This window comes from Orycteropus afer, unplaced genomic scaffold (genome assembly GCF_000298275.1).
Source record: "Orycteropus afer afer isolate SDZICR_OR568_19922 unplaced genomic scaffold, OryAfe1.0 scaffold00628, whole genome shotgun sequence".
Lineage (NCBI taxonomy): Eukaryota > Metazoa > Chordata > Mammalia > Tubulidentata > Orycteropodidae > Orycteropus > Orycteropus afer.
In genome coordinates this window covers 677,816-703,755 of record NW_006922215.1, presented here as the reverse complement: position 1 = coordinate 703,755, position 25,940 = coordinate 677,816, and the positions used below count along the sequence as shown (strand labels likewise).

At 38.4% G+C, this 25,940-nt stretch overlaps 1 protein-coding gene across 1 annotated transcript in view; it reads left to right on the top strand.

Moving 5' to 3' along the window:
* The window catches only part of PSPC1 (paraspeckle component 1), an 83,432-nt gene that overhangs the window by 25,113 nt on the left and 32,379 nt on the right, over positions 1 to 25,940 (top strand). The window contains exons 3-4 of the mRNA XM_007956519.1: positions 4,726 to 4,821; positions 8,860 to 9,056. Of these exons, the coding sequence (XP_007954710.1) occupies positions 4,726 to 4,821; positions 8,860 to 9,056 (293 nt within the window). The remainder of the gene's footprint in view (positions 1 to 4,725; positions 4,822 to 8,859; positions 9,057 to 25,940) is intronic.

Genomic DNA, 25,940 nt, shown 5'->3' with positions numbered 1-25,940 from the left:
CAGACTTGTCCATTTCAGCTCAGTAATGCCTAGCATATCAATCTTTATGTCCTCCATTTCATTTTTGACAGCTTCCAATTTTCCTAGATTCATGCTTCGTACATTCCATGTTCCGATTATTAATGGATGTTTGTAGCTGTTTCTCCTCAATTTGAGTCCTGCCACATCAGCAATTGGAAGTTTTGAAAGCTTTACCTGATCCATATCATCAAGGCTGGTTCTACTCTGATGATGCAGCTTTCTTGGTCCTGTTTCGAGAGCCTTTCAACCTAAGTGGCTTATCCTCTGCACTGTATTGGAGAATGTTTCCAGGCTAATCATAAAGTTGCACAGTAATGTATCAGGCAGTGTTTCTTTGCTATTCATAAGGTTTTCCCTGGCCAATTCTTTGAGAAGTGGGTGGCTTCCTCCTCCTTCCTAGTCTGTCTCAGTCTGTAAGCTGTTGAAACCTGTGCACCATGTGCAACCCTAATGAGTTTGAGACACTAGTGACACAGCCTCAAGTCTCACAGCAGCACACCACCATAGTATGACAAACTGACTGACAGCTCCCCCTGCCCCCTTTTTCTCTGCTTTCCAGCTGCTTGGGAGGGGTGTGGCCTCTTACCTGAATCCCTGCCTCTGTTGCTTGCTCTATCCTGGTCCTTGCCCCCGCCTCCCCCCCCCCCAGTTTTTTTTCTCTGTTTTCCTGCCACTTGGGGGCCATGGCCTGGGTCCCCGGCCTTACCTGGATCCCTGCCTCTGCTTCCTTACTGTGGATGAGGAGAGACCAATTGTTGCATCTTAGATGGCTGCTCAGAAGTTTTTAAAACCCCAAGCACTGCTCACAAAGATGGAATGTGGAACAATGTACTGTGTAATGCCAGTTGAACTTGATGTCCCCGTGACCACACCATGGAATATTTAGAGATATATTTTAAGCAAATAAGTTTACTCAGATTCTATGTATTAGTTTACGTCCATTCTCCACTTACTGTCTCTCATTTGACATTTTGCATTTACAGCAGTAGTAAAAAGTCTACTGCCTGACTATTTTGCATATTAATGGCATATGTCTATAGTAACTAATGTTCAAGTTAAGAGGTGAGAGTAAGGCTGGCTGTTATGGTTAAGGTTATGTGTCAGCTTGACTGGGCCATGATTCTCAGCGGTTTATGTAAGGATGTTGTTGTTGTTGTTGTTGTTGTTATGTGCCGTCGAGTCAGCCCTGACTCATAGCGACCCCTCCTTGGGTTTCCGAGGCAGTATCACTACGGAAGTAGGATTGCCCAACCTTCCTTCCGAGGAGTGGCTGATGGGTTTGAACCGCCAGCCTTCTGGTTAGCAGTCAAGTGCCTTAGCCACTATGCTACCAGAGCTCCCATGTAAGGATGTAGTCATCCTCTATTTTATGATCCTTTTTGTTCAATGACTTGTTCTTTAGAACCTAACCATGTCAGTAAATGGAATTGAGTGTATTTGGCTCATTTTATTTATTAACAGAATACTAAATGTCTTGGAGTAATCTAAATTTCTCAGTAGAGAATGTAAGGAATAAATTGAAATATGCTTACTGGGGATTAGCATGTTATCATCATTTCCCAAGGAACATTTCATGACAATGGAAAGTGTAACACTCATGGTAATTATTGTTTTAAAAAGAGAATACACCATAGAGATGCAAAGTAGATGAGTGGTTGTTGGTGGCTGGTGGGAGAGAGGAATGGGGAGTGACTACTTAGATGGATTTGGGATTACATTTTGGAGTGATGAAAATGGTCTAAGTGATGGTTACACATCTTTGAGGCTGTACTACAAAACACTGAACTGTATACTTCAAAAGTGGAAATTTTATGGTACCTGAAATACATCTCAACAAAAACACAAACAACAAAATTTCAAGTCCAAGTTTGTTTATGGCAGAGCATTCTACTGTGCACATATGCTGTGCAACAACTACTCTAAAACCATTTCAAACACACACAAAAAACAGTCCCAAACTCACTGACATCAAGTTGATTCCGATTTACAGTGACTCCCTTTGGGTTTCCGAGGCCATAAATCTTTACGGAAGTAGATTTCACGGTCTTCCTTCTGCGGAGTGATTGATGGGTTTGAACTGCCAGAGCTCTTTTAGTTTTCTATAAATAAAACTTTAATTACGGAAGTGAAAAAAAAAATGTATACAGTTAGTTGAGTAATGATGTTAATAAACTGATGAGGAAAAATATTGGAAATAAAAATAGGAAAGTGTCAATAAAGGATTATATTTGCTTAGTGTACCTTACAGATCTATTAAGGAGGCTTCAAGACCATTTCCAGGTTCATTGATTCACTAGGACTCACAAGACTCAGCATACAGTGGTGCTTACAGCTAAGATTCATTACAGTGAAAAGATAGAAAGCAAAATCAGCAAAGAGAAAAGTGCATTGGCAAAGTCCTAAGGAAACTAGGTGCAAATTTCTAAAAATGTCTTCTGGTAGTGTCACACAGGGCTTGCATAATTAACCAGCAACAAGTTGGAGTGAAATGTTACCTTCTGGGAAACTCTCCTCAGTTATCTGCTGGGGAAACTCTCTTGAAGGCCAGTGTTTTTATTGTTGGGGTGTAGGGGGGTGTGAGTCATGTGGGCACCCTTTTCAACATGTATCATAATTCTCAGAAGGAAAGGAGGTATTCAGCATAAAACACATTGTATACAGAGTTTTTAAACACAGAAAACCAACTTTAATTAGTTAGGATGGTGGAATACCAGTCTCAGGACTGCATATAGGTGATTGTGACATTAATAATTTTTTGGTACTTATTTATTATTCATATATTAAAAAGATTACTTTTTGCCAGCATTTTGTTTTATCACATACCTTTCCATTAAAACGGAGCTCTGGTGGCATTGAGCCTAAGACATTTGACTGCTAACGAAAAGGCTGGCGGTTCAAACCCACTAGCCACTCCTTGGAAGGACGATTGGGTAATCTACTTCTGTAGAGATACCGCTTCGGAAACCCAAGGAGAGGTTGCTATGAGTTGGAACAGACTCGACAACAGTGAGTTTGGTTTGGTTTTACATTAAAAGAGGTTACTGGTAGATTAAGAAAAAAAGTCCTTTAATAATCAGTTTGTAGTATTTCTTTTGCTTGTTATATTAGGAATGTAAAGGATATCTAGACAGACCTGCTGGTGGTGAAAATGTAAACTACTACTTACTTTTCTAAGAATGCCTTAACTCTTATAGTATACTGTCAGTGTCAGTTGGACCCAGGTGCCGTTTTTTTAAAAATTTCTTTTTTGAGCAGCCCTACTTATTAGTAGAATTGACTCAACACCCAACAACAACAATTGTTAGTACGGATCGATATTTTATGACTGAATATTTCTTAGAGGTCATTTTATTTATCCATTAATCTGTTGACGGACATTTGGGTTATTTCCGTCGTTTAGCTGCACTGAACACTAGTGTAAAACTATTTATTTAAATTCCTGCTTTCATTTATTTTGAGTGTATACCTATGACTGGGAGCTCTGGTAGCATAGTGGCTAAGGCACTTGACTGCTCACCAGAAGGCTGGCGGTTCAAACCCACCAGCCACTCCTCGGAAGGAAGGTTGGGCAATCCTACTTCCGTAGTGATACTGCCTCGGAAACCCAAGGAGGGGTCGCTATGAGTCGGGGCCGACTCAACGGCAAATAACAACAACAACAACAACATACCTATGACTGGAATTGCTATATTAAGTTATAATTCTCTATTGTTTTCTGATTTTTTAATCATAGCTTTCTTAGTTGATATGAATTAACAACTTTCCTGTGCTTATAAAATCTCAAAAGTTACCAGTAACCTTTTTCTCTGAAGTCAGTGTAAAATAGATTTTACTGTTGCTTGCGTGGTGAGGGACTGGTCTCAAGAATTTTATTACCAATGTATTATCTATCACCTGTTTCACTTATTTCTCCTTTTTCCCAGAGAGCCTTTTCTCCTTTTTCACTTAGGAAAATTGTAAAGGAGGGTTTCTACTCAGATCTTTTATCAGCCACTCTTCTTGTCTGCCTACCCCCCCTTAATGTGCTTTGTCTTCTGACTCCCCTCCTCTCTTTTGGCTTGGCTGACATCTTATAGGTCGAATTTTAGGCTTTGTTGTTGTTATGTGCCATCAAGTCGGCCCCGAAACATAGCGAACCCGTACTTGGGTTTCCGAGGCAGTATCACTACGGAAGTAGGTTGCCCAACCGTCCTTCCGAGGAGTGGCTGGTGGGTTTGAACCGCCAGCCTTCTGGTTAACAGTCAAGTGCCTTAGGCGCTACGCTACCAGAGCACCTAATTTTAGGCTTTAGCCTTTTTTAGAAAGACTTCTGACTAAGCAGGTAGATACAGGGGGTTTGGGGGTTTCAAAGATAATAGGATATTTAGGTGGTGGGGCATGGGGTTGATGAGGGCTGCATAAATAAAATACGAATTAGATACTTCTTTTTCCTTGTGGTTTATAAGTTAACTCTGTGATTATACGGGCTCATAGTTGTTGTCCATTTACTTCTCTGTCATCTTTACACTCGAAAAAATCAAGCATTCTGTTATTCATCTTTATATCCACTGTATGTGGCTCAGTAAATGTTTATTGACTAATTTTATGAGAATATATGATACTTCTGAGATACTTTTTTTGTATACATTTTGTATATAAAAATTTTGGAGGAACTTAATTCTTGACACTGTGTTAATTTTTATAAATGTTCTTACACCTGTGCAGGACCCCTCGTCCAGTCATTGTGGAGCCCATGGAACAGTTTGATGATGAAGATGGCTTGCCAGAGAAGCTAATGCAGAAAACTCAACAATATCATAAGTAAGATTTTATTAATAAAGCTATTTCAGATGTGTACTGTCAAGAGTGTTAATGACATTTTTATCAAGTATTGTTGAATTATAGAATATTATGTTTGATAATATAGTCTAATTGTTAGAGTAGCCTATTCTATGAAATGCTAGTTTTCTTTTCTATATGGGTAAAACATTAATTTTATTAAGAAAACTTACTATTTTTATAGCTGAGGTGGGTGGGTAGCAGAAGACTGTAATATTTATGAGCATAGAAACAATGACATCTGAATATAATGGGAATTTTTTGATAACTAGTATACTGCAGGTACGTTATGCGTTAAAAGGTGGCTTTTTTGGGATGAGTTATCCTAGTTAAGTAATCCTAGTAACCAGGCTTAGGAGCTCTGGTAGCATAGTGCCTAAGGCACTTCACTGCTAACCAGAAGGCTGGTGGTTCAAATCCACCAGCCACTCCTTGGAAGGAAGGTTGGGCAATCTACTTCCATAGTGATACTGCCTCGGAAACCCAGGGAGGGGTTGCTATGAGTTGGGGCTGACTCGACGGCACATAACAACAACAACAGTAACCAGGCATAGAGTAAGTATTCTTAGAGAAAAGAAGAATAATGATCTGTTTTCACAATGTGCTGTATATTGTTTTATCAGTTGTCTTTTTTACTTAGTATGCTATGTATATTTTTATGTTAAATTGGTTGTATGAATACTTTGTATATTTTTTAACCAATCTCTTGTTTATTATTATAAATAAAACTAACACACGTTCAATGATGAATTCAAGTTGGATTGTCTTTGTGCCAGGCACTGTTCTAGGTACTGGCAATGCAGTTTTGAACATGTCTGGTGATGGAGATATATAATAAACACTTGAACCAAAAAATTATGAAACATGCTAAGTAGTGAGAAATATTATTAAAAAACAAATACACGAACAAATGAACTAAAGCAGGGTATAAGAGCTTAGATCAAATGGTATGCATATTTAAAATGTATTCATATTGACAAGTGGCTCTCCAGACACATTATTTCAGTTTACAGTCATTGGCATATGTATAAAAACATTTGTTTTTCTTCATCCTCACACACAAAAAAATCAGTTTTATGATTTTAAGATTTCATAGTCTCTGCTCAAAATGGTATTTAATGCACGTTACTTTAATTAGCATTCTTTTACTTTAGTGCAGTTGAATGTTTTTCCATATAGTTGATTTACACAGCAGGTAGGAGTGCTTACTATGTGCTCAGCACTGGCTGTATATCATACAAAATGGTTGAAAATGCATGGTGATGTATGTAGATGGTGTGGGAAGATAAACAATAAAATAAGTAAAACCAATATGGGAAAAAATGGGATAGGAGGAAGGGCATGCTGGAGAGCAGGTGAATGGTTAGGTGGTTAGGAACGCCTCCCTGAGAATGTGAAATTTGAGTAAAAACTTCTAGGAGGGGTGGAAGCTAGCTGTGTAGATATCAGAAGTAGGAGAACAGTGCGTCAGCAAAAGAACAGTAACTATGAAGGCTTTGACGGAGAATTGAGTCTGACATGTTTTCCTGACGGTAAAGAGGCCAATTTATCTGGAACAGAGTGAGGGACAAGGTCAGAGAGAGAATGTTTTGGGAGGAGTGCAGATGGTTGGGCCTTGTAGGCTGAGTTGAGCCTTTGTTTCTTTGTGTGAAAGGAAGGAGCCATAGTAGTAACCACACTTTTTAGCAGGATCATTCTGACTGCTTTTATCTATTTAAATGTTTTTTTGGGTGATAAAAGATGTTGTTTTTGTTATGTGCCATTGAGAGTCCACTGAGTCTGACCTCATAGTGACCCTTCCTGGGTTTCCTATTACTACGGAAGTTGGTTGCCCAGCCTTCCTTCTGAGGAGTGGCTGGTGGGTTTGAACCACCAGTCTTCTGGTTAGCAGTCAAGCGCCCTAGGTGCTATGCTACCATATACAACATAAAATTTTAACCCAAGTGCTGTTTTTTTTTTTTTTTTTTTGTGACTCTATTACATTATTTCTTTAGTATGTGCTAGTAGTGTGTGAATCCTCAATATTACCATATAATGTGCTATATTTTTGCAGTCTTTTTCTTTTTTTTTTTTTACAATGTACCCTCCCCGAGTACTGTTTTAAGAGTAGATTGTAAAAGGGACAGAGGTGGAATTGAGAAATTAAATTGGGGGCCTACTGACATGGAGTAGTTACAGTTGAGGCAGGGAGAAGTGATTAGCTTTTGGAGTTAGTCTGTGAGCTTTACTGATGGATATGGGGATATGAGAGTGAATTAAATGGATGACTGTAAAGTTTTTGGCCTAAGCAACTGGAAGTATAGAAATTGCAAATGATTGATTTGGATAATACCATAAGAAGAGGAGATTTTGGAGAAGAAGAGCAGGAACTCAGTTTTGGGCATGTTAAGATTGAGATGACTATTTGATATCTGAGTGGAGATGAGAAGTAGATAACTTGATCTGAATCTGAAATTAGAGGAGCTCTCTGGGCTGGAGTTAAATCTAGAGATTTGGAAAATCAGAAGGAATCAGAAGAGACTGAGATTGCAGTTAGTGGAGTAGGGGACAACCAGGAGAAAGTGTCCTAGAAGCAAATGAGGAAAGTATTTCAGAGACAGACCATCAGTAGTAATCAACTGCAAGTCATAACCATTTTAACTTCTATTACAGTGCCATTTTTCAAAGACTTAATTTTCTATTCACTTGACTTTTTTCTGGTCATGGCTTACCATGACAAATTTGTAATAAGCTTACTTTTGGGTTCAGAAGTTAGAGAAGCAAAGGTGTTACAAGAATTGGAATTTATAGATGTTTGTTTATATAATTATTTAATTGTCCCAACAAACCTTATAAGACCTAGTTATATTTCCAATATTACTGCTAAATTATGTTCTGGAGGGAATGTTCACAAAGCCTAAGGGCCAAGATAACAGATTAATTTCTAATTCCAAAAATCCATATTGGTCATTGGGGTTTGACAGAAAATACATTTTTCATGTTTTAATGATTATAGTGGATCTCTCACATAGGAACTGCTTTAAAAAAGAGAAAATCCAGATCTCCTTTTTAGGTATGTTGTTGTTGTTGTTGTTATGTGCCGTCGAGTCGGCCCCGACTCATAGCGACCCCTCCTTGGGTTTCCGAGGCAGTATCACTACGGAAGTAGGATTGCCCAACCTTCCTTCCGAGGAGTGGCATGTGGGTTTGAACCGCCAGCCGTCTGGTTAGCAGGCAAGTGTCTTAGCCACTATGCTACCAGAGCTCCCCTTTTTAGGTATAGAAAGTCTAAATTGTGGCTAACTTTGATTTTTCTTACATACCACTGTCAGATCTCTGAAGCTGTTATTATTACTTTCCCTCTCTGTGACAGCATCCCCTTTTATCTCCCAAATTTGTCCCACTAAGGGCCATCCTCCCCAAAACCCCATATAAAAGTTAAAATTGTAAAGTATCTGTATTTTTATAGATAGGATGGGGATTGTGTTGTTATCAATACTTTTCTTAATAGGAGCTATGATAGTCAGGAATAATTAAAGACTCTGTTTGTATTTCAGGTACATTTTTAGGCCTTTATTCTTCACCTAGCCAGTTAACCTGGCATATAGCAAAATAAACTCTAGCTTCATTACTATCTGTAAGTAACATTTAGGGAAAGAAAGGTGATTCTAGACCATTAAGTTAGAACATACTTGATTCATACGTTGGAGACTGTCTTATTTAAATTGTTAGTTGAGTGAAAATCATGTAGGCCTTACTCAAAGCAATAACTAGGGGAGTTCAGGTTATAACAGCAGATTACTTAGGTTTGAGTCCTGGTTTCCTTACTTACTATTTGGGCATCCTTGGGTAGTTTGTCACTCATACTTGTAAAATCTGCATCACCATCTTGCTGTGAGATAATTCATATAAAGAATCTGCCTGTTAATAGTACCTTGAACATTTTAAAGTGCTCAATAAATAGTAGTTGTTGATACTGTCTGTTGTTGTTGTTTTCCCTTTTAAACATACATTTCTGTATGTTTTTAAATGTCAATTTAGGGAAAGAGAACAGCCTCCACGTTTTGCTCAGCCTGGGACATTTGAATTTGAGTACGCATCTCGATGGAAGGCTCTTGATGAAATGGAAAAGCAGCAGCGTGAGCAGGTTGATAGAAACATCAGAGAAGCCAAAGAGAAACTAGAGGCAGAAATGGAAGCAGCTAGGCATGAACACCAATTAATGCTAATGAGGCAAGGTAAAAATTGGTTTTCACATTGATGTGGTATGATTTTTTTTTCTCTGTGGTTTATGTTTATGTCCCATTGATACGTTCTAATACTTAACTTGCTATTTAGGAATTCAGAGACAAACCTGACAGCATGTTAGAAACAAAACTCTTTGTCCCAGAGGACTTTACAAAACACCAAAACTTTCTTATTTAATTTTATTTTCAAATTGTGATTTGGGTGAAAGTTTACAGAGCAAATTCACTTTCCATACAACAGTTTACATACACTTTGTCTCATGACATTGACTACAACTTACCCCAATGCAACAGCTCCCCTCCCACTTCCTCCTCATAGTTACCTCTTCCCTGTGTCCATATCTCCATGCACTCCTGCCCCCTGAGCTGTCTCCCTGTGCATAAACAGCCTTTCTTTCTCCAATGATTGTTCTCTCCAAGGAGTGTATCTACCTCGGGTAAATGTTCAACTCATATGCCTGTCATTTGTTGGCTGAAGGGCAGCTAGGGGCCATAGTCTCAGTGGTTCCACCAGGCTCTGTCAGACCAGCAAACCTCGTAAAACCCCCCGTCCTCTTTTTTGTTTTCCAAATGATTTTGAGTTTTGTTCCACATTGTTCTCTCTATCCAGGATCTCCTACATAGATCCCCCTCTGAGTGCTTGACAAAACTTTCTTATTTTTAAAAGTACATTTTGCCTACATGAATAGCTGTTGTTAAGAGATAACTCAGAACACGCTTCCCCCTCAAATAAAAACAAGCCTGTTGCCAGTGAGTCAATTCTAACTCATGGTGATTCTCTATTTTCAAAAACCAAAACCAAACTCACTGCCATCAAGTCACTTCTTACAGCGACCCCTTTTGGGTTTCCGAGGTGGTAAATCTTATATAAATAGATTATGCAGTCTTCCTTCTGGAGAGTGGCTGGTGGGTTTGAACCGCCAACCTTTTGGTTACAGTCAAATGCCTTAGGCACTATGCCACCATAGTGCCTTCCACGTATTCGAGGATTTAAATTTTGCCAATAACGCACATATGCAATTCTGCTGGCAAAAAGAAGCACAATGGTAGGTTGTTACTACAGAAAGTCAAATACTGGAATTTTGTTTGGTGGAAAAAATTAGGACAAATGCTGGTTATTTAAGATTATGATTACATGCCAAAAGATTACAGATGGATAATCTTTGGCATAGATGAAAAATATTTCTATGTGCTTATGAATGGAGATTTAAGAAAAATGAATTCTTATTAATTGGCAAGAAAAATGTAAACACTGAGATTGAGCCAACGGACTTCCTTGGAGAGTCATTATGGCTATAACTTACTGCCTTGTCCACTGGTCAGATAATAACAAGATGAATCTCAATTCTCTTCTTTTGCTTGTTCTTGATTTTTTTTTTTGCAGCTCTGATGGCTGCACACCTTTATGTGTTTTCTTAAATATCTACCCTCTATTTCTGTTCTTTAATTTTGCAAATTTTGCTTGTTTTTCTTATCATTCCTCTTTTTTCACTATTCATAATTTATTTTTTTAAAGAAACATGTTATGATTTAGGTGAAAGGTTACACAGTAAACTAATTTCCCATTCAACAATTCATACATAAATTGTTATGTAGCCTAGGTTGCTGTTCCCACAGTGTGATAGCACTGTCTGCATTTCTTCCCTGCCTTCCCTGTTTTCCATCCTTCCTCTTTCCCTGCCCCTCCTTGTCTTCTCACCTTTGCTTTTGGACAGATGTTGCTAGTTTGGTCTCATTTAGTAACTAGCACTTTCCTCACTGGTGTTGCATTTGACTGAAAGGTGATTTCTAGGAGTGGCTTCAGTTCCAGGTTAAAAAGGTCTCTTAGGCTGATAGTTTCAGGGGTTCTTCAAGTCTATCATTCCAGTTATTCTGTTTTTTTTTTTAAATGAATTTGAGTTTTATTCGACATTTTGCTTCCATTCTAACTGGGACATTCTATTGTGTTCCTGGTCAGAGCAGTCATTAGTTGTAGCTGGTACTATCTATCTACTTCAGGTCTCAGGACACTGGTTCATGGAGGTCTTTTGACTTACTTCTTCCTTGAGTCTTTGGTTTCCTTTATTCTCCTTTGCTCTGGATTGTTAGAGACTAGTCGTTGGTTTGGCTCTGATGGCTGCTAGCAAGCTTTTTTTCATTATTTCATTGTGATTTGGGTGAAAGTTTACAGAGCAAATTCATCTTCCATATAGCAGTTCATATACATTTTGTCTCATGACATTGACTGTAATCTCTCATGGTTCAGTGGCTCTCTTCCCACTTCTTCCCCATAGCCACCTCTTCCCTGTGTCCTTCATTCCCATGTTTTCCTGTCCCCTTAGTTGTCTCCTTATGTATACATGGCCCTTCTATTCTTCCATGATTGATCTCTCCAAAGAGTATATCTACCTACTGTAAATATTAAGCTCATATGCCTGTCTTTTGTTGGGCTGGAAGCCACGGGAGTGGGTTCAATTCCAGATCTGAAGGTCAGGCAGGGGCTGTAATCTCAGTGTTTCCACTAGGTTTTGTCAGACCAGCAAACCTGGTCCCTTTTTTTTTTTTTTTTTAAATAATTTTGAGTTTTGTTCCATATTGTTCTCCCACTCTATCTAGGATAGATCCCCCTCCTAGTGATTGACAGTGGTAGCTGGGCACTATCTAGTTTTTTTGGTTTCATCCTTATAGGCTGAGGATCACATGGTGTACCAGTCCCTTGGACTAATTATTTCCATACATTTCATTCTTCATTCTTCTTTGCTCTGGAAAAGGAGAGACCCATCGTTGCATCTAGATGGCCACTTGCATGCTTTTAAGATCCCAGTTGACACTCGCCAAAGTAGGCTGTGGAACAGTGTTTTTGTGTAGTATGTTTTACTAGTTGAGCTTGATGTCCCCTTGCTCACAGCCCCAGATACTACTCGCCAAACTGGGATGTAGACCATTATAAACTGTGTTATGACGGTTGACCTAGATGTCTCCTTAGATTGTGGTCTGTCCTTATCCTTGAAGCTCTGTAACTCTGTCCTACAAGATGTTCAGATATGTCTAAGAAGTTTCCATAACTGTGCCCTTTATATGCTATGTTACATATATGAAGGTGTATGCAGCAAAACAAACAGGTATATGTAATTAACAACAGCTCTACCCATATATGCACATACATGTACTCCATAGGTCTACCCACATCTATATAGTATACATATCTACTTAAGTAAGCACTCACAGATTTTTAGTTGTACTACTCTGGTGGTGCAGTGCCTAAGGTATTTGACTGGTAACCAGAAGGCTGGAGGTTCAAACCTACCAGCCACTCCTTGGAAGGAAGATTGCGGAATCTACTTCTGTAGTAATACTGCCTTGAAAACCCAAGGAGGGGTCGCTATAAGTTGGATTCGACTTGATGGCAGTGAGTCGTCCCCCCCCCCCCATTACTATTGTTGTAGCACTGTATATGGTGGTATAGCCATTATATTGTCATGATCTGTTGTTCATGTGTATCACTCACTTAACAGTCCTCCAGATTCATCCATGTTATGTTTCTTGGACTCATCATCATTCTCTGTTGTGTAGTATTCTATTATATGTATGTGCCACAATTTGTTTATCCATCCATCCATTGATGGACATTTGGGTTGTTTACATCTTTTTACTATTGTGAATGATCTTCTCTAGGATAAATACCTAATAATGAGGTTCCTGGATCGAATGGTATTTCTATTTCTAGCTGTTTGAGGAAATGTCATACTGTTTTCCATAGTGGTTGTACCATTTTATAACCCCACAAACATGCATAAGAGATACAGTCATCCCACTAGCTCACCAGTATTTATTTTCTATATTTTTGTCAGTGCCGTTTTTGCAGGAGTGAGGTGTATCTCATGTAGTTTTGATTATCATCTCTCTAAAGGCTAATGATTACTAGCATCTCTTCATGTGTTTGGTAGCTTCCTGAGTATCTTCTTTGGTAAAGTGTCTGTTCATGTCCTTTGCTTATTTTTTGATTGGATTGTTTATTTATTGTTGAAGTGTTGAAGTTTTCTATGTATTTTAGAGACCAGATCCTTGTTAGGTGTGTATATATTACCAATCTATCTATCTATCTATCTATCTATTTATTTTTTAAAATTGTGATTTGGGTGAAAATTTACAGCACAAATACAGTTTCCATACAGCAGTTCACATACACTTTGTCTCATGACATTGACTACAATTTAGCACAATGCAACATCTCCCCTCCCACTTCCTCTTCATAGTTACCTCTTCCCTGTGTCCATCCCTCCATGTACTCTTGCCCCCTGAACTGTCTCCCTGTGCCAGAGCAGCCCTTCTTTTTCTCATGCTTATTCTCTCCAAGGAGTGTATCTACCTCAGGTAAATGCTCAACTGGTATGCCTGGAAGCCACAGGTGTGTGTTCAATTCCAGACCTGAAGGGCAGCTAGGGGCCATAGTCTCAGTGGTTCCACCAGGTTCCCTCGGTCCAGCAAACCTGTTCCCTACTTTTTTTTTTCCCCGAATGATTTTGAGTTTTGTTCCACATTGTTCTCCCTGTCTATCCAGGATCTCCTACAAAGATCCTCTTCCAAGTGGTTGACAGTAGTAGCCGAGCACCATCTATTTCTTCTGGTCTCATGGTCGTATAGGCTGCAGATCGGATGGGGTACCAGTTGCTAGGACTAATTGTTTCCATGAATTTTTGGTTTTCTTCATTCTTCTTGGCTCTGAAAAAAGAGAGACCCATCGTTGCATCTAGATGGCAGCTTGCAAGCTTTTAAGATCTCAGTCGACACTCGCCAAAGGAGGCTGTGGAATAGTGTTTTTGTGTAGTATGTTTTACTAGTTGAGCTTGATGTCCCCTTGCTCACAACCTTTTAAGACCCCAGACACTACTCACCAAACTAGGAGTGGTGATAATTATGTTATGACAGTTGACTTAGATGTCTCCCTAGATTGTGGTCTGTCTTTATCCTTGAAGCTCTGTAACTGTGTCCCACAAGATGTTCAGATATGTCTAAGAAGTTTCCATAACTGTGCCCTTTATATGCTCTGTTACATATATGAAGGTATATGCAGCAAAACAAACATGTATATGTAATTAACAACAACTCTTCCCATATATGCACATACATTTTTACCCCAATCTGTAAGTTCTTTTTTTACACTATGGATAAAACCTTTTGATGGGCATAAATATTTAATTATTGGGAGATCGCAGTTATGTAATTTATCTTAAACTGTTTAGTTATGTTTGATAGTCGTGTTTGATTAGGACCCCTAACTTTGTCTCTATGTGATTTTCCAAAAACTTTATAATTTTAGATGTAACTTTTAGATCTTTTACCATTTTGAGTTAGTTTTTGTGTGTAGTATGAGGTATGGTTCCTATTTATTTTTCTGCAAATTGATGGCCCATTTTGCCAGCACCATTTATTGAAGAGACTTTCCCTTTCTTGTTAGATGGACTTTAACCCTTTTTCAAAGATGAGCTGTCCATAGGTGGATAGATTTATTTCTGAGTTCTCAGTTCTGTTTCACTGCTTTATATGTCTTGCTGTATCAGTACTAGGTTGTTTGGACTACTGTGATTGTTACCTCTAGTGCCGCTCTAATAGAAACACTGCAAATACCCGGGTGGCTTTAAACAAACAGGAGTTTATTCTCTTATAGTTTTAGAGGCTAGAAGTCCTAGTTCAAAGTGCCAGCTCTAGGGGCTGGGTGAAAGCCCCTCGACCTTGGGCTTCAGGTCTCTGCCTCTGGCTTCTGGTCCACTAGAGCTGGAGGTGTCTCTTCACTTAGGCAGGTGCAGGCTGCTGAGGCTAACATCAACAGACAAAATGGTACAGTCCCATTATTACCAAACAACATGGCAGGCCACTAGTTTAAGTCCAGAGACAGTTCCAAGATAGGCAGGAAACATGGCAGGGTGCGGAATGAAGACTTGGCTACATGCAAGGCCCATGTGTGCCAAAAAGCGGTAGAGACTTCTCAACACTTCTCTTTAAATGCTAGAAGCAGTAGATTGCACCATGGATTTGATTACCAGTCTCATCTTGGGCAATAACTACATCCATCTGCCCAGCCACTCATAACTAGGCCCAGCCAAGTTGACACATACCCTTAATAACTACCACACTGAAAAGTTCTGAGATAGGGAATAGTGAAGCCTCCTACATTGTTACTGTTTTTCATAATGCTTTAGGTATTTGAGACCTCTTTCCTTTCCATATAAAACTGGAGATAAATTTTTCCATTTAGTTAAAGAATGTTGTTGAGATTTGGATTGGGATTGCATTATATATATAGGGTGATTTGGATGAGTAGTGTTGACTTTTTCACAGTGTTAAATCTTCCAATCCATGGGCATGTTATATTATCCTGTTTGAATGGGGTTGTTTTGCTTTCTTGCTTTAGGGTTTTATAATTTTCCATGTATAAGTCTTTTAAGGGGCTCTGATGGTGTAGTGCCTAAGGCATTTGACTGCTAAACAGAAGGTTGGCAGTTCAAACCCCCCAATCACTCTGTAGAAGGAAGACTGGGCAGTCTACTTGCGTAAAGATTTATCACCTCAGAAACCCAAAGGGGATTGCTATGAGTCTGAATCATAACTCGATGGCAGTGAGTTTGGTTGGTTTTAGTAATAAGTCTTTTATTTCCCTGGTTGGATTTATTTCTAGGTATGTTATCTTTTGTGGATTATTGTAAATGGTATTGTTCTCTTAATTTCCTTTTTGGAATTCTTATTAGTGGAAAGGAATCCATCTGCTTTATGTATGCTGACCTTGTACACCACCAATTTGCTGAACCCTTCTATTAATCCAGTAACTTTCTTGTGGAATCTCTGGGATTTTCTTTGTATAGGATAATGTAATCTACGAATAGGGAGAGTTCTTCTTTATCAATTTTGATGCCCTATTTCCCTTTCTTGCCTTACTGCTCTGGCTAAGACCTCTAATGTGATATTGAATAAGAGTGGTGATATTGGGCATCCTTGTCTCATTCCTGTTCTCAAACAGGATGCTTTCAGTCTGTCTTTGTTGAGCATACTGTTGGCTGTTGGTTTTGTATATTAAATCTTTAATTACACTGAGGAATTTCCCTTCTGTTTCTATTTTACTGACAGTTTTTAGCAGGAAAAGGTGTTGAGTTTTATCAAATGCCTTTCCTGTGGCGATCAAGATGACTATGGGATTCTTTTCCTTTGTTTCATGTGTGTGTGGTGAAGGTTTTCTAAGTTGAACCACTCTTGCATCCCTTTTTTAAATGCCAGCAGATGGTGATTTTTTATTTTTTGACATGCTATTCTGTTGGCTAGAATTATGTTGAGAATTTTTGTCTGTATTTATTAAGGATATTGGTGTGTAATATTCTTTTGTTGTAGTAATCTTTGCCTGGCTTTAATATCGGGTATATAGTTCATTCAAAGAATGAATTAGGGGATTATTCCTTCATTTTCTGTGTTCTGGAGTAGTTTGAAGAGAATTAGTGTCAACTTTTTTCTGAGTATTTGGTAGAATGTTCCAGTGGAACCATCTGAGCTGGGGCTTTTCTTGCTGAAAGTTTTTTTTTTTTTTTTAAAGATATCTTCAATTTTTTCTTTTGTTATGGGTCTGTTTAGATTTTCAGTCTCTACTTGGGTTGGTTGAGGTAGATGATGCTTCTAAAAATCTGTCCATGTGTTCTGGGTTTTCAAATTTGTTAAGAGTACAGTTTTTCATAATGTTCTGTAGTAATCTTCTATATCTCAGTTGGTTCTATTATAATGTCTCCTATTTCTTGTTTTACTTACAAGATGCTATGGGTTTTGTTTTCAGACCACCCCAATAAAGCAAATAGCGCAGTAAAGCGAGTCACATGAAGTGCAGTAAAGCGAGTCACATGAATTTTTTTGTTTCCCACTGCATATGAAAGTTATGTTATCACTGTACTGTAGTCTATTAAGTGTTCTGTAGCATTTTGAAAAAGTTTGAAATACTGTGAGAATTACCAAAACGTGACACAGACACATGAAGTAAGCACATGTAGCTGGAAGATGGTGCCTATAGACTTGCTTGACGCAAGGGTTGCCATAGACCTTCAGTTTGTAAAAAGTGCTGCAATTGCAAAGTGCCATAAAGTAAGGTATACTTGTATTTGTCATCTCATTTTTTTTTTTCCCTTATCAATTTTTGCCAGTGGTTTGTGTCATTGATTTTGTCAAAGAACTAACTTCCAGTCTTAACTGATTCTTTCATGCCTCCTACCCCCTTTTTTTTCTATTTCATTTATTTCTTTCTTCTGGTGATTATCGTTGTCTTTTGCTGTTCATTTTCTGTCTGTTCAAGTTTTTGGAGATTTTGAATCTTTTTTTCTTTGATGTGTGTGCATCCATTGCTGTAAATATTCTTCAGAGCAGTGCTTTTGCTGTGTCCCAGGAATTTTGGTATGATGTGTCTTCATTTTCATTTGATTCTAAGGATTTTTTAATTTCTCCTATAAATATAAGGTTTCATTCGGTTACCATGTATTTACTTTTTCTCACTTTAACTTTCTGTTGCTGATTTCTAGTTTTACAGCATTATGGCCAGGGAAGATGATTTGTAATATGTCGATGATTTTGTATTTATTGAAGCTTGCTTTGTAGCCTAGTGTATGGTCAATTCTGGAATAATTCATGTACGCTGGAGAAGGATGTGTACTGTACTACTGTCTATATATGGCTATGAGGCCACATTGGTTAGATTGTGTTATTTAGATGTGTATCATTATTGAATTTCTTTCTAGTCCTGTACATCTTTGCAAGTGGTGTGTTAAAGTCTCCTACTGTTACTTTACTTCTATTTCTTTAATTCTTATACTTTCAGTATAATCATCAATACATATGGATTCAGTGCTTTCATTTTTCTTATTTGTGTGTGTGTATGTGTTTTAACGGTTTCTTTGTTCCTCTTAATACTCTGTACTAAATTGTTTTTGTATACGGATTTTCTTTTCCTATCAGTTGTTCTTATTTTTGCGTTCATAGAGTCTTTTAGGTTTTATTTATTTTGGTGTGTAGATTTATTACTTTTCTTTGTGCTTACTCTGATGTTTACCCTAGTGCTCTTAAAAAATTAAAAGTTTGTTATATCTTGAAATTGTGTTGACTTTTTCCTTATATGGGAATTCTTTCACTACATCTCTCATTCCCCTTTTCTGTTTTGAAATTTTTGTCATTTGCAGCTTACTTCCTGTAGTTGCCTATAGTCAGTTTTTAAGCTTTATTTTGCTTTTGGGAAGTCTTTATCTGCGTTGTTATCTGGATGATGTTGTTGTGTGTCTTTGTCCAATGTCAGTGGTTCTCTATCCGAAGGATTCCCTTTAGTACTGAGTATTAGTTTTGCCATTGTTTTTGAAAGATATATGGGTATATGATTCTTGGTTGGCAGTTCTTTTCCTTTAGGATTTTATACATGTCATCCCATTGCTTTTTTCCCTGCATGGTTTCTGGAAAGAAATCGGTACTTAGTTTTCTTGGAGGCGCTATGGTGGCATAATGCCTAAGGCATTTGACTGCTAACCAGAAGGCTGGCAGTTCAAACCCACCAGCCACTCCTTGGAAGGAAGTTTGGGCAATCTATTTCTATAGAGATTTTTTTTTGTTGTTTATGTGCCGTCGAGTCGGACCCGTCTCATAGCAAACCCTCCTTGGGTTTCCAAGGCGGTATCACTACGTAAGTAGATTGCCCAGTGTTCCTTCCGAGGAGTGGTTGGTGGGTTTGAACCGTCAGCCTTCTGGTTAGCAGTCAAGTGCTTTAGGCACTATGCTATACCATCTCAGAAACCCAAGGAGGGGTTGCAGTGAGTCAAATTAATTACACAGCAGTGAGTGGAATTGATTCCACAGCAGTGAGTCTTGTGTAAATGAAACTTTGTTATTCACAAGCTGCTTTCAGATCCTTTTTTGTCTTTGGTTTTGGAAAGTTAGATTAGGATATGTCTTATTATTTTGGGGAAGGGGAGAGGGAGATTTTCCTGTATGAGGTTTTTTGAGCTTCTTAGGTGTTAACCTCTCATCTGTCCTGGTATTTAGGAAGTTTTCAGCCAATATAGTAATTTTCTATGTACTTTTTTTCTTCGACTTCTGAAATTCCTATTACATATAAGGAATTATTGTTGAAATATGGTATCCAACCTAAGTCTTAAGCTTTCTTTCTTCTTTTTTTCCTGATTGTTTCTCAAACAAGTTAATATCAAGGGATTTGTCTTCTATTTGACTGATTTTGTTTTTTCATTGATTTAGTTTTTTCTGTCCTTACATACTCTATTTCTGATATTTTATTGTTAATCTGGATTTATAGTTGTTTGGTTTCTAATTGTTCTGTCATTTTTTTCTTGTGTTGTTTTCCTAGATTCTTCAAGTGTTTTGTGTTTTCCTTGATCTCTTTGAGGATCCTGTGTATAGTGTCTTTTGAATTCCATGTGAATTAGTTCTGTTAACCATTTCTTCCTCAGGAATGTTTTCTGCCTTTTTATTTTGGTCATTTATTTGAACGTCTTATCCTGTTCCTTCATGTGATTGGTATGGTCTGCTGTCTCCAAGGCATAAATGTGTTATTTATATACTAGTTGTATGTTTGTTTGATCTGGATTTTTTGTTTTCTTGTGTTTTGATATATCAGGGCAAACAGGTCAGGTGTACTTGGCTGATCGCTTATCTGGGAGTGTGAGGGGTGGGCTGTTGGGAGTGTGGTCCTGTGATCTCTGTCTACAAGGTGGGTAGGTGCAGGCCTGGTTACATGCTCTCTGCTGCTCAGGGTGGTGGGCTGGGGGCAGGGTGAGTGGCCAGAGAGTGCTCCCTCTCTGCTGTGCTGCTCCCTCGGTGAGCAACAGGGGTGGCCAACAGGGGTGGTGGATCAGGGCTGGATAGAAGGGGCGGGGAAGGAGATCCCCAGTGATCTGGGATGGCAGTGATGGGGTGGTTTGTGCCTGTAATAATTACCAGGAGGTTAGGGTGAGGCGGTGTGTGCTCCTGTGGTCACCAGGGTACCAGGGCACTTGGTGTGATTGCAGTGAGCAACTGGGACCTGGCCCTGACCAAGTACGAGGAGGGGTGTGCTTTCCAGAGTCCAGTTGTGTGGTGAGCTGCCTGCTGACACTTAGAATTTATTACTCTGGGTGTGCCACCTCTCCTAATGGTCATGGGCTGCTGCTGGTAAGTAATTCTGCCTCTAGATCCTGGCTCCTTTCCTGCTCTGGGGACTTAGGGGATTGCTATGGGCGTTGTCTCAGATGGCCATACTGTGCCAGGCTGGCTGGCAGGGCACATCTGTTCTCTTTCTCCCTTTGTTCACTTGTTTTTATTCAATTTTTTTTCCCCCTTTGGTCAGTGTTCAATCTTACTTTCTGTCCTTCCATTAGATGCTCAGGGTTCCAGGATTGTCGTCTGTATCTGTTTCACTTGGTTTCTCAGGTATTTGTTGGGAGGAATGGCACAGTGTGTCTGACTAAGCTACTGCCATCTTGGGTTACTCAGACACAACTGTTCCTCTCTTTCTTAAAATAAGCATCCAGTTGCATTCTGTTGTACTCTTAATTTGTTTTCAAATTTGTTCATTTTAGTAAACATTTGCATTCTCTTGGCTGTCACTGGAGATCATGTACCACTGATGCTTCCCTTTTTAAAGCCTTCTTTCTAGACTTTCTGCCTTCTAATCATGGCCTCCTCTAAAGTGTTCTCTATACTAGATCTAGTATTTTTTTTTCTTTTAGTGAAAATTTGATTATAATTCATGTATAAATTCTTTCAATAGATTTTCATTTCCTTTAGGATAAAGCCCTGGTTCTCCCCTGCTTTCCCTTTAGTAAATTTCTATTGAACAGTTATAATCAAGTCACTGAATAACTATACTGATGCCAAATAAGTCAAAACAGAGCAAAAAACCCACCTAAGCAAACAATAGAAACTAATCAGACTTTTTTCTAGTTTTATTTGGACCCAAAGCCTGACAGTTTTGTAAGTTCACTCTTTCTCTAACAAAACCCAACCTCATTTTTATTACACATCATTTTGAAGATAAAACTACTAAGTCTCTTGCACTTGTAGAAAATTTGAAAATTGTTATCTCAGATAAAGCTACTTAATCACTTTCTTTTAGAACTGGTGGTGGTTGTTAGTGACCCCACGTGTGTAGGGTAGAACTGCTTCAGAGCAGTTCCAAGGCTGTGGCCTTTTGGAAGCAGATCTCCAGTCTTGTCTTCAGAGGTGCCTCTGTTGTTGTTGCTGTTGTTATGTGCCCTTGAGTCAGATTCAAATCATAGCGACCCCTCCTTGGGTTTCCGAGGCGATATTACTACAGAAGTAGATTGCCCAACCTTCCTGCGGAGCAGTGGCTGGTGGATTTGAACCGACAGTCTTCTGGTTAGCAGTCAAATGCCTTAGGCAGTATGCTACCAGAGCTCCTCTGAGTGGGTTCAAACAGCCAGTCTTTTTACTAGTAGTCCATTGTTAAACCATTCATGCCAGCTAGGGACAGTTTAAAAAAAAATTTTTTTTAATTAGCAACTTTGTCCTTTGTGTTCTATAGTTTTATATTTCATCAAGGATTTATTTCTAAGGGTATATTCGATTAAGAGAGTTTGTTGTTGTTGTTATGTGCCATTGAGTCAGACCCGACTCAATAGCGACCCCTCCTTGGATTTCCGAGGCAGTATCATTACGGAAGTAGATTGCCCAACCTTCCTTCGGAGGAGTGGCTGGTGGGTTTGAACCGCCAGCCTTCTGGTTAGCAGTCAAGTGCTTTAGGCACTATACTACCAGAGGCTCCCTAAGAGAGAGACTTTGTTGTTGTTGTTGTTGTTGTTATTTGCCATCGAGTTGGCCCCGACTCATAGCGACCCCTCCTTGGGTTTCCAAGGCAGTATCACTACGGAAGTAGGAATGCCCAACCTTCCTTCCGAGGAGTGGCTGGTGGGTTTGAACTGCCAGCCTTCTGGTTAGCAGTCCAAGTGCCTTAGGCACTATGCTCCCAGAGCTCCTAAGAGAGAGACTTTAGGTAGTCTTAATTCTCTGGTTCTAAAGAATGACAGGGCTTTCTAACTGACATATCACAACTATCGAATGCCCAAACAGTACAGAAAAAAGTGTGTCCTTTTCCCCACCTTTTGTGGTCTTGCAGGAAACACTATTTCTTCTGTATTTTAATAGTCATGTGTATCAGTAGATAGCATAAATGTATGTGTGTATTATAACAGAAAACATCATATACCTTATTCTATACCTTGATTTTTTTACTTTCTACCTTAGTACTGAGTTAATGTTACTTAACTCATTCTCTATTGACGTGATAGATTTTCTTTTCATTTGTTATTAAAAATAATGCTGCAGTGAATATTTATATATCTTAGCCAATTTTTATAAATGTTGAATATTATTGGAAGAAATAGTACCTTATACTAATTACTTCATTAATATTTTTCTCACTGATATTTATTTAGTCCTTTCTAGAACCAAATCCCATTACACTCTTTACTGCCTGTTTTTATTTCCTTCTCCATCCCCTTTAATCACATTAAAAGAATCAGTTCTGAATTTCCTTCATGATAATTCTTGTTATGTTAATCTTCATTACTGTACCTTTGTATAAGTCTGTATAACGCAGCGCAGTGCAACCACTACCGTGGAGTCAGATCCAACTCATAGAGACCCCACCTTGGGTTTCCGAGGCGATATCACTATGGAAGTAGATTGCCCAACCTTCCTTCTGAGGAGTGGCTGGTGGATTTGAAAGCCTGCCTTCTGGTTAGCAGTCAGATGCCTTAGGCACTATACCACCAGAGCTCCCTTAAGTCCTTATAGATCACATTAATTCTCTATCATGTATTTTGCTTTATTCTCTTCCTTCAGCTAGGAAGGTATTGATTGCATTATTCTTTATGCTTGCTATTTTGCCAATAAATTGAGTAATAGAAGTATATTTATTTTCTTAAATTATACCTTTGGAGTCCCAACTATAAAATAAAAATATGCACCACTTCCTTTTTCCTTCCCAGTTTTTATTTGTTGTTTTGCTTCTTTTTGTGTGGATTTAACATTGACTTAAGATCTTTAAGTTTATCATTCATATGTGTTTAATTCTTAACTCTAACTTCAGAATGTTTAGTCAGGATTCTCTGCTCATGAATTGATTGTCCAGTGTTATCTATTGTTGTCTGGTAGAAGGGCTCAAAGGAACACCATCTTTATATCTTTTTGTTCAAGATATACCTTGCTGTTGAACATAATGTTTTAGCTGCTCTTTGGGAACTAGATATATCCTTTCAATCTGTAGATTGAAATCTTTTATATATAGAAACTAGAATTCTTAGATTAAAGAGTGTAGGTTTCATTGAGAAATACAGTTTCTCTCACTGTCTAGCAAATCAAACTTCAATTCACCTTTATTCCTTTCTTTTCCCTTTTGCTGTGTTGCTCATATTTACAGTATATTTAAACTCTACATGTTGTTTTATGTTATTTTGTCATTAAATTTGTCTGTGAGCATTTTTAAATGTATTAAGGAGTGCTACAGCTGTTGTATTCATGTCTAGAGATTTTTAAGAAAATTCCTGAGCATGATTTTACTGTGTGAAAGCATAAAAACACTTTTCATTATATACTTTTTAAAGTTTTCACTCAGAATGTTAGTCCTTTCTGTGGTATCACAGTGTTGAAATAAAATACTAGGAACTTTTGTTTTTATGTTTTAATAACTGTGATGTTGTTGTTATGTGCCGTCGAGTCGGACCCGACTCATAGCGGACCCGACTCATAGCGGACCCCTCCTTGAGTTTCTGAGGCAGTATTACTACGGAAGTAGATTGCCCCATCTTCCTTCTGAGGAGTGGCCAGTGGGTTTGAACTGCCAGCCTTCTGGTTAGCATTACGCTACCAGAGCTCCCTTAGTAAGTGTGAAATAGTCCTTTATGTTAAGTTGATGTTCCTTCTGCTAAATATCAAATAACTATTTACCTGATTGTCAAAACCTTTGAGTTGTTACACCCATCATACAGTGTTAACAGGTGAGGAAATATGATGAGAGAGGTTAAAACAGCTTTCTTAAATAGCATAGTTTACATGTAGAAGATGTAGTTGTCTGGGAAAAAAATCGTGTTCTTATTTCTTTTCGTGGAAGAAAATACAATGCAGATCTTCACATTTATTATATATGGTAGGTAAACGCAAAACAATCTTGTTGCCATTGAGTGTATTATGACCCATAGTGACCCTGTAGGACAGAGTAGAACTGCCAGTCAAGGTTTCCGAAGCTGTAATCTTTATGGGGCAGTCTGTAACATCTTTATCCTGAGGAGCAGCTAGTGGGTTTAAACTGCTGATTTTTCAGTTAGCAACTGAGTGCCCAACCCCGTGCCATCAGGGTTCCTATATTGTGGATAGTCCCTCATAACAGCTAACCTATAAAACAAATCATGCATAAAATTGTTATGGAGTATATCAAAATAACTTTCTTGGATTATTAGTGATAGTGGAACAATTCTCATATTTTGGCGCACTGAAGCATTTCTTCTTAGGAACGTATTGTTGTTGTTGTTGTTGTTATGTGCTGTCGAGTCAGACTCAACTCATAGTGATCCCTCCTTGGGTTTCCAAGGCAGTATCATTACGGAAATAGATTGCCCAACCTTCCTTCTGAGGAGTGGCTGAGGGGTTTGAACTGCCAGCCTTCTGGTTAGCAGTCAAGTGCCTTAGACACTACACTACCAGAGCTCCTCTTAGGAATGTAAATAGATATGTAGTTTTGGTCTATACTAAATTCCTTCAGCTAAAATAATTACTTGATAGTTGTATGGCTTTCAACATTGGTTACACAATGGAGTCATCTAGGGAGCAACTCCACTACATCCCTAGAAATTTGATTCATTTGGTTTCAGTTAAAAGGTATCTCAGTAATTCTAATGAAAAGTTAAGTTCGAGGCTAATGGTATAAATATTTCAGGATACCTCAGTGTTGTCTCACTATCATATTATCACAATCACCTTGGCCCTGCAAACAAGTCAGAGCATTCTTTTCTGAGGAGAGTTCCAAATCCTGTATTTTCGTTATGTTTAGTTTCCTAATTGAGTCTGATCATCCAGATCTGGGATACTTGGATTTTGAAAAGAGCTTTGGAATAAGGAGGGATTTGGCTGTAGTTGAACCATGTGTATGTAGTATGTAATGGTTGGGTGGCTTGGGCAAATTAATTATCTTACTCTTTTCTTTAATGTATATGTGATTCAGTCTTATTTTATCTGTAAAATAGAAGATAATACTTACTTTGTAGTATTGTGATGCCTCAAGGAGTTACTAATAATGCCCATAAAATGGCTGCCAGTAGGAATTTATTAAGAAACATTAAATTTTGAGATAAAGTATGTTCATTTTACAAATTTTAGATAACATAATAATGACAGAAAAGGAAAATAAAACCAACTAATAATTGTTTCATCCAGAGTATTTTATCATTTGGTTTAATGATGTTTGTTTTTTAATCTTTGCATGTGTGTACAGACATTTTTACATGATATTACAGACAAGGGTTTATAGCAGTTGGGAAGTTTATGTACTTACTACTTCATTGAGGTATAGAACCAGTTTTTTTTTTTTTAATTTTTACTGTGATTGGGTGATAGTTTACAGAACAAATTCACTTTCCATGCAGTAGTTCATACACATTGTTTTGTGACATTGACTGCCATTCCCCACAGTGTAACAGTTCTCTTTCCACTTGCTCCCTGTAATTACTTCTTCCCTGTGTCCTTCCCTCCTGCCCCCTGAGCTGTCTGCCTGTGCAAACACTGCCCTCCTGTTCTCCCATGATTGATAGTTCCAAGGAGTGTTCTACCTGATACAAGTGTTCACCCCTTATGCCTGTCTGTTGTTTGGCTGGAAGCCACAGG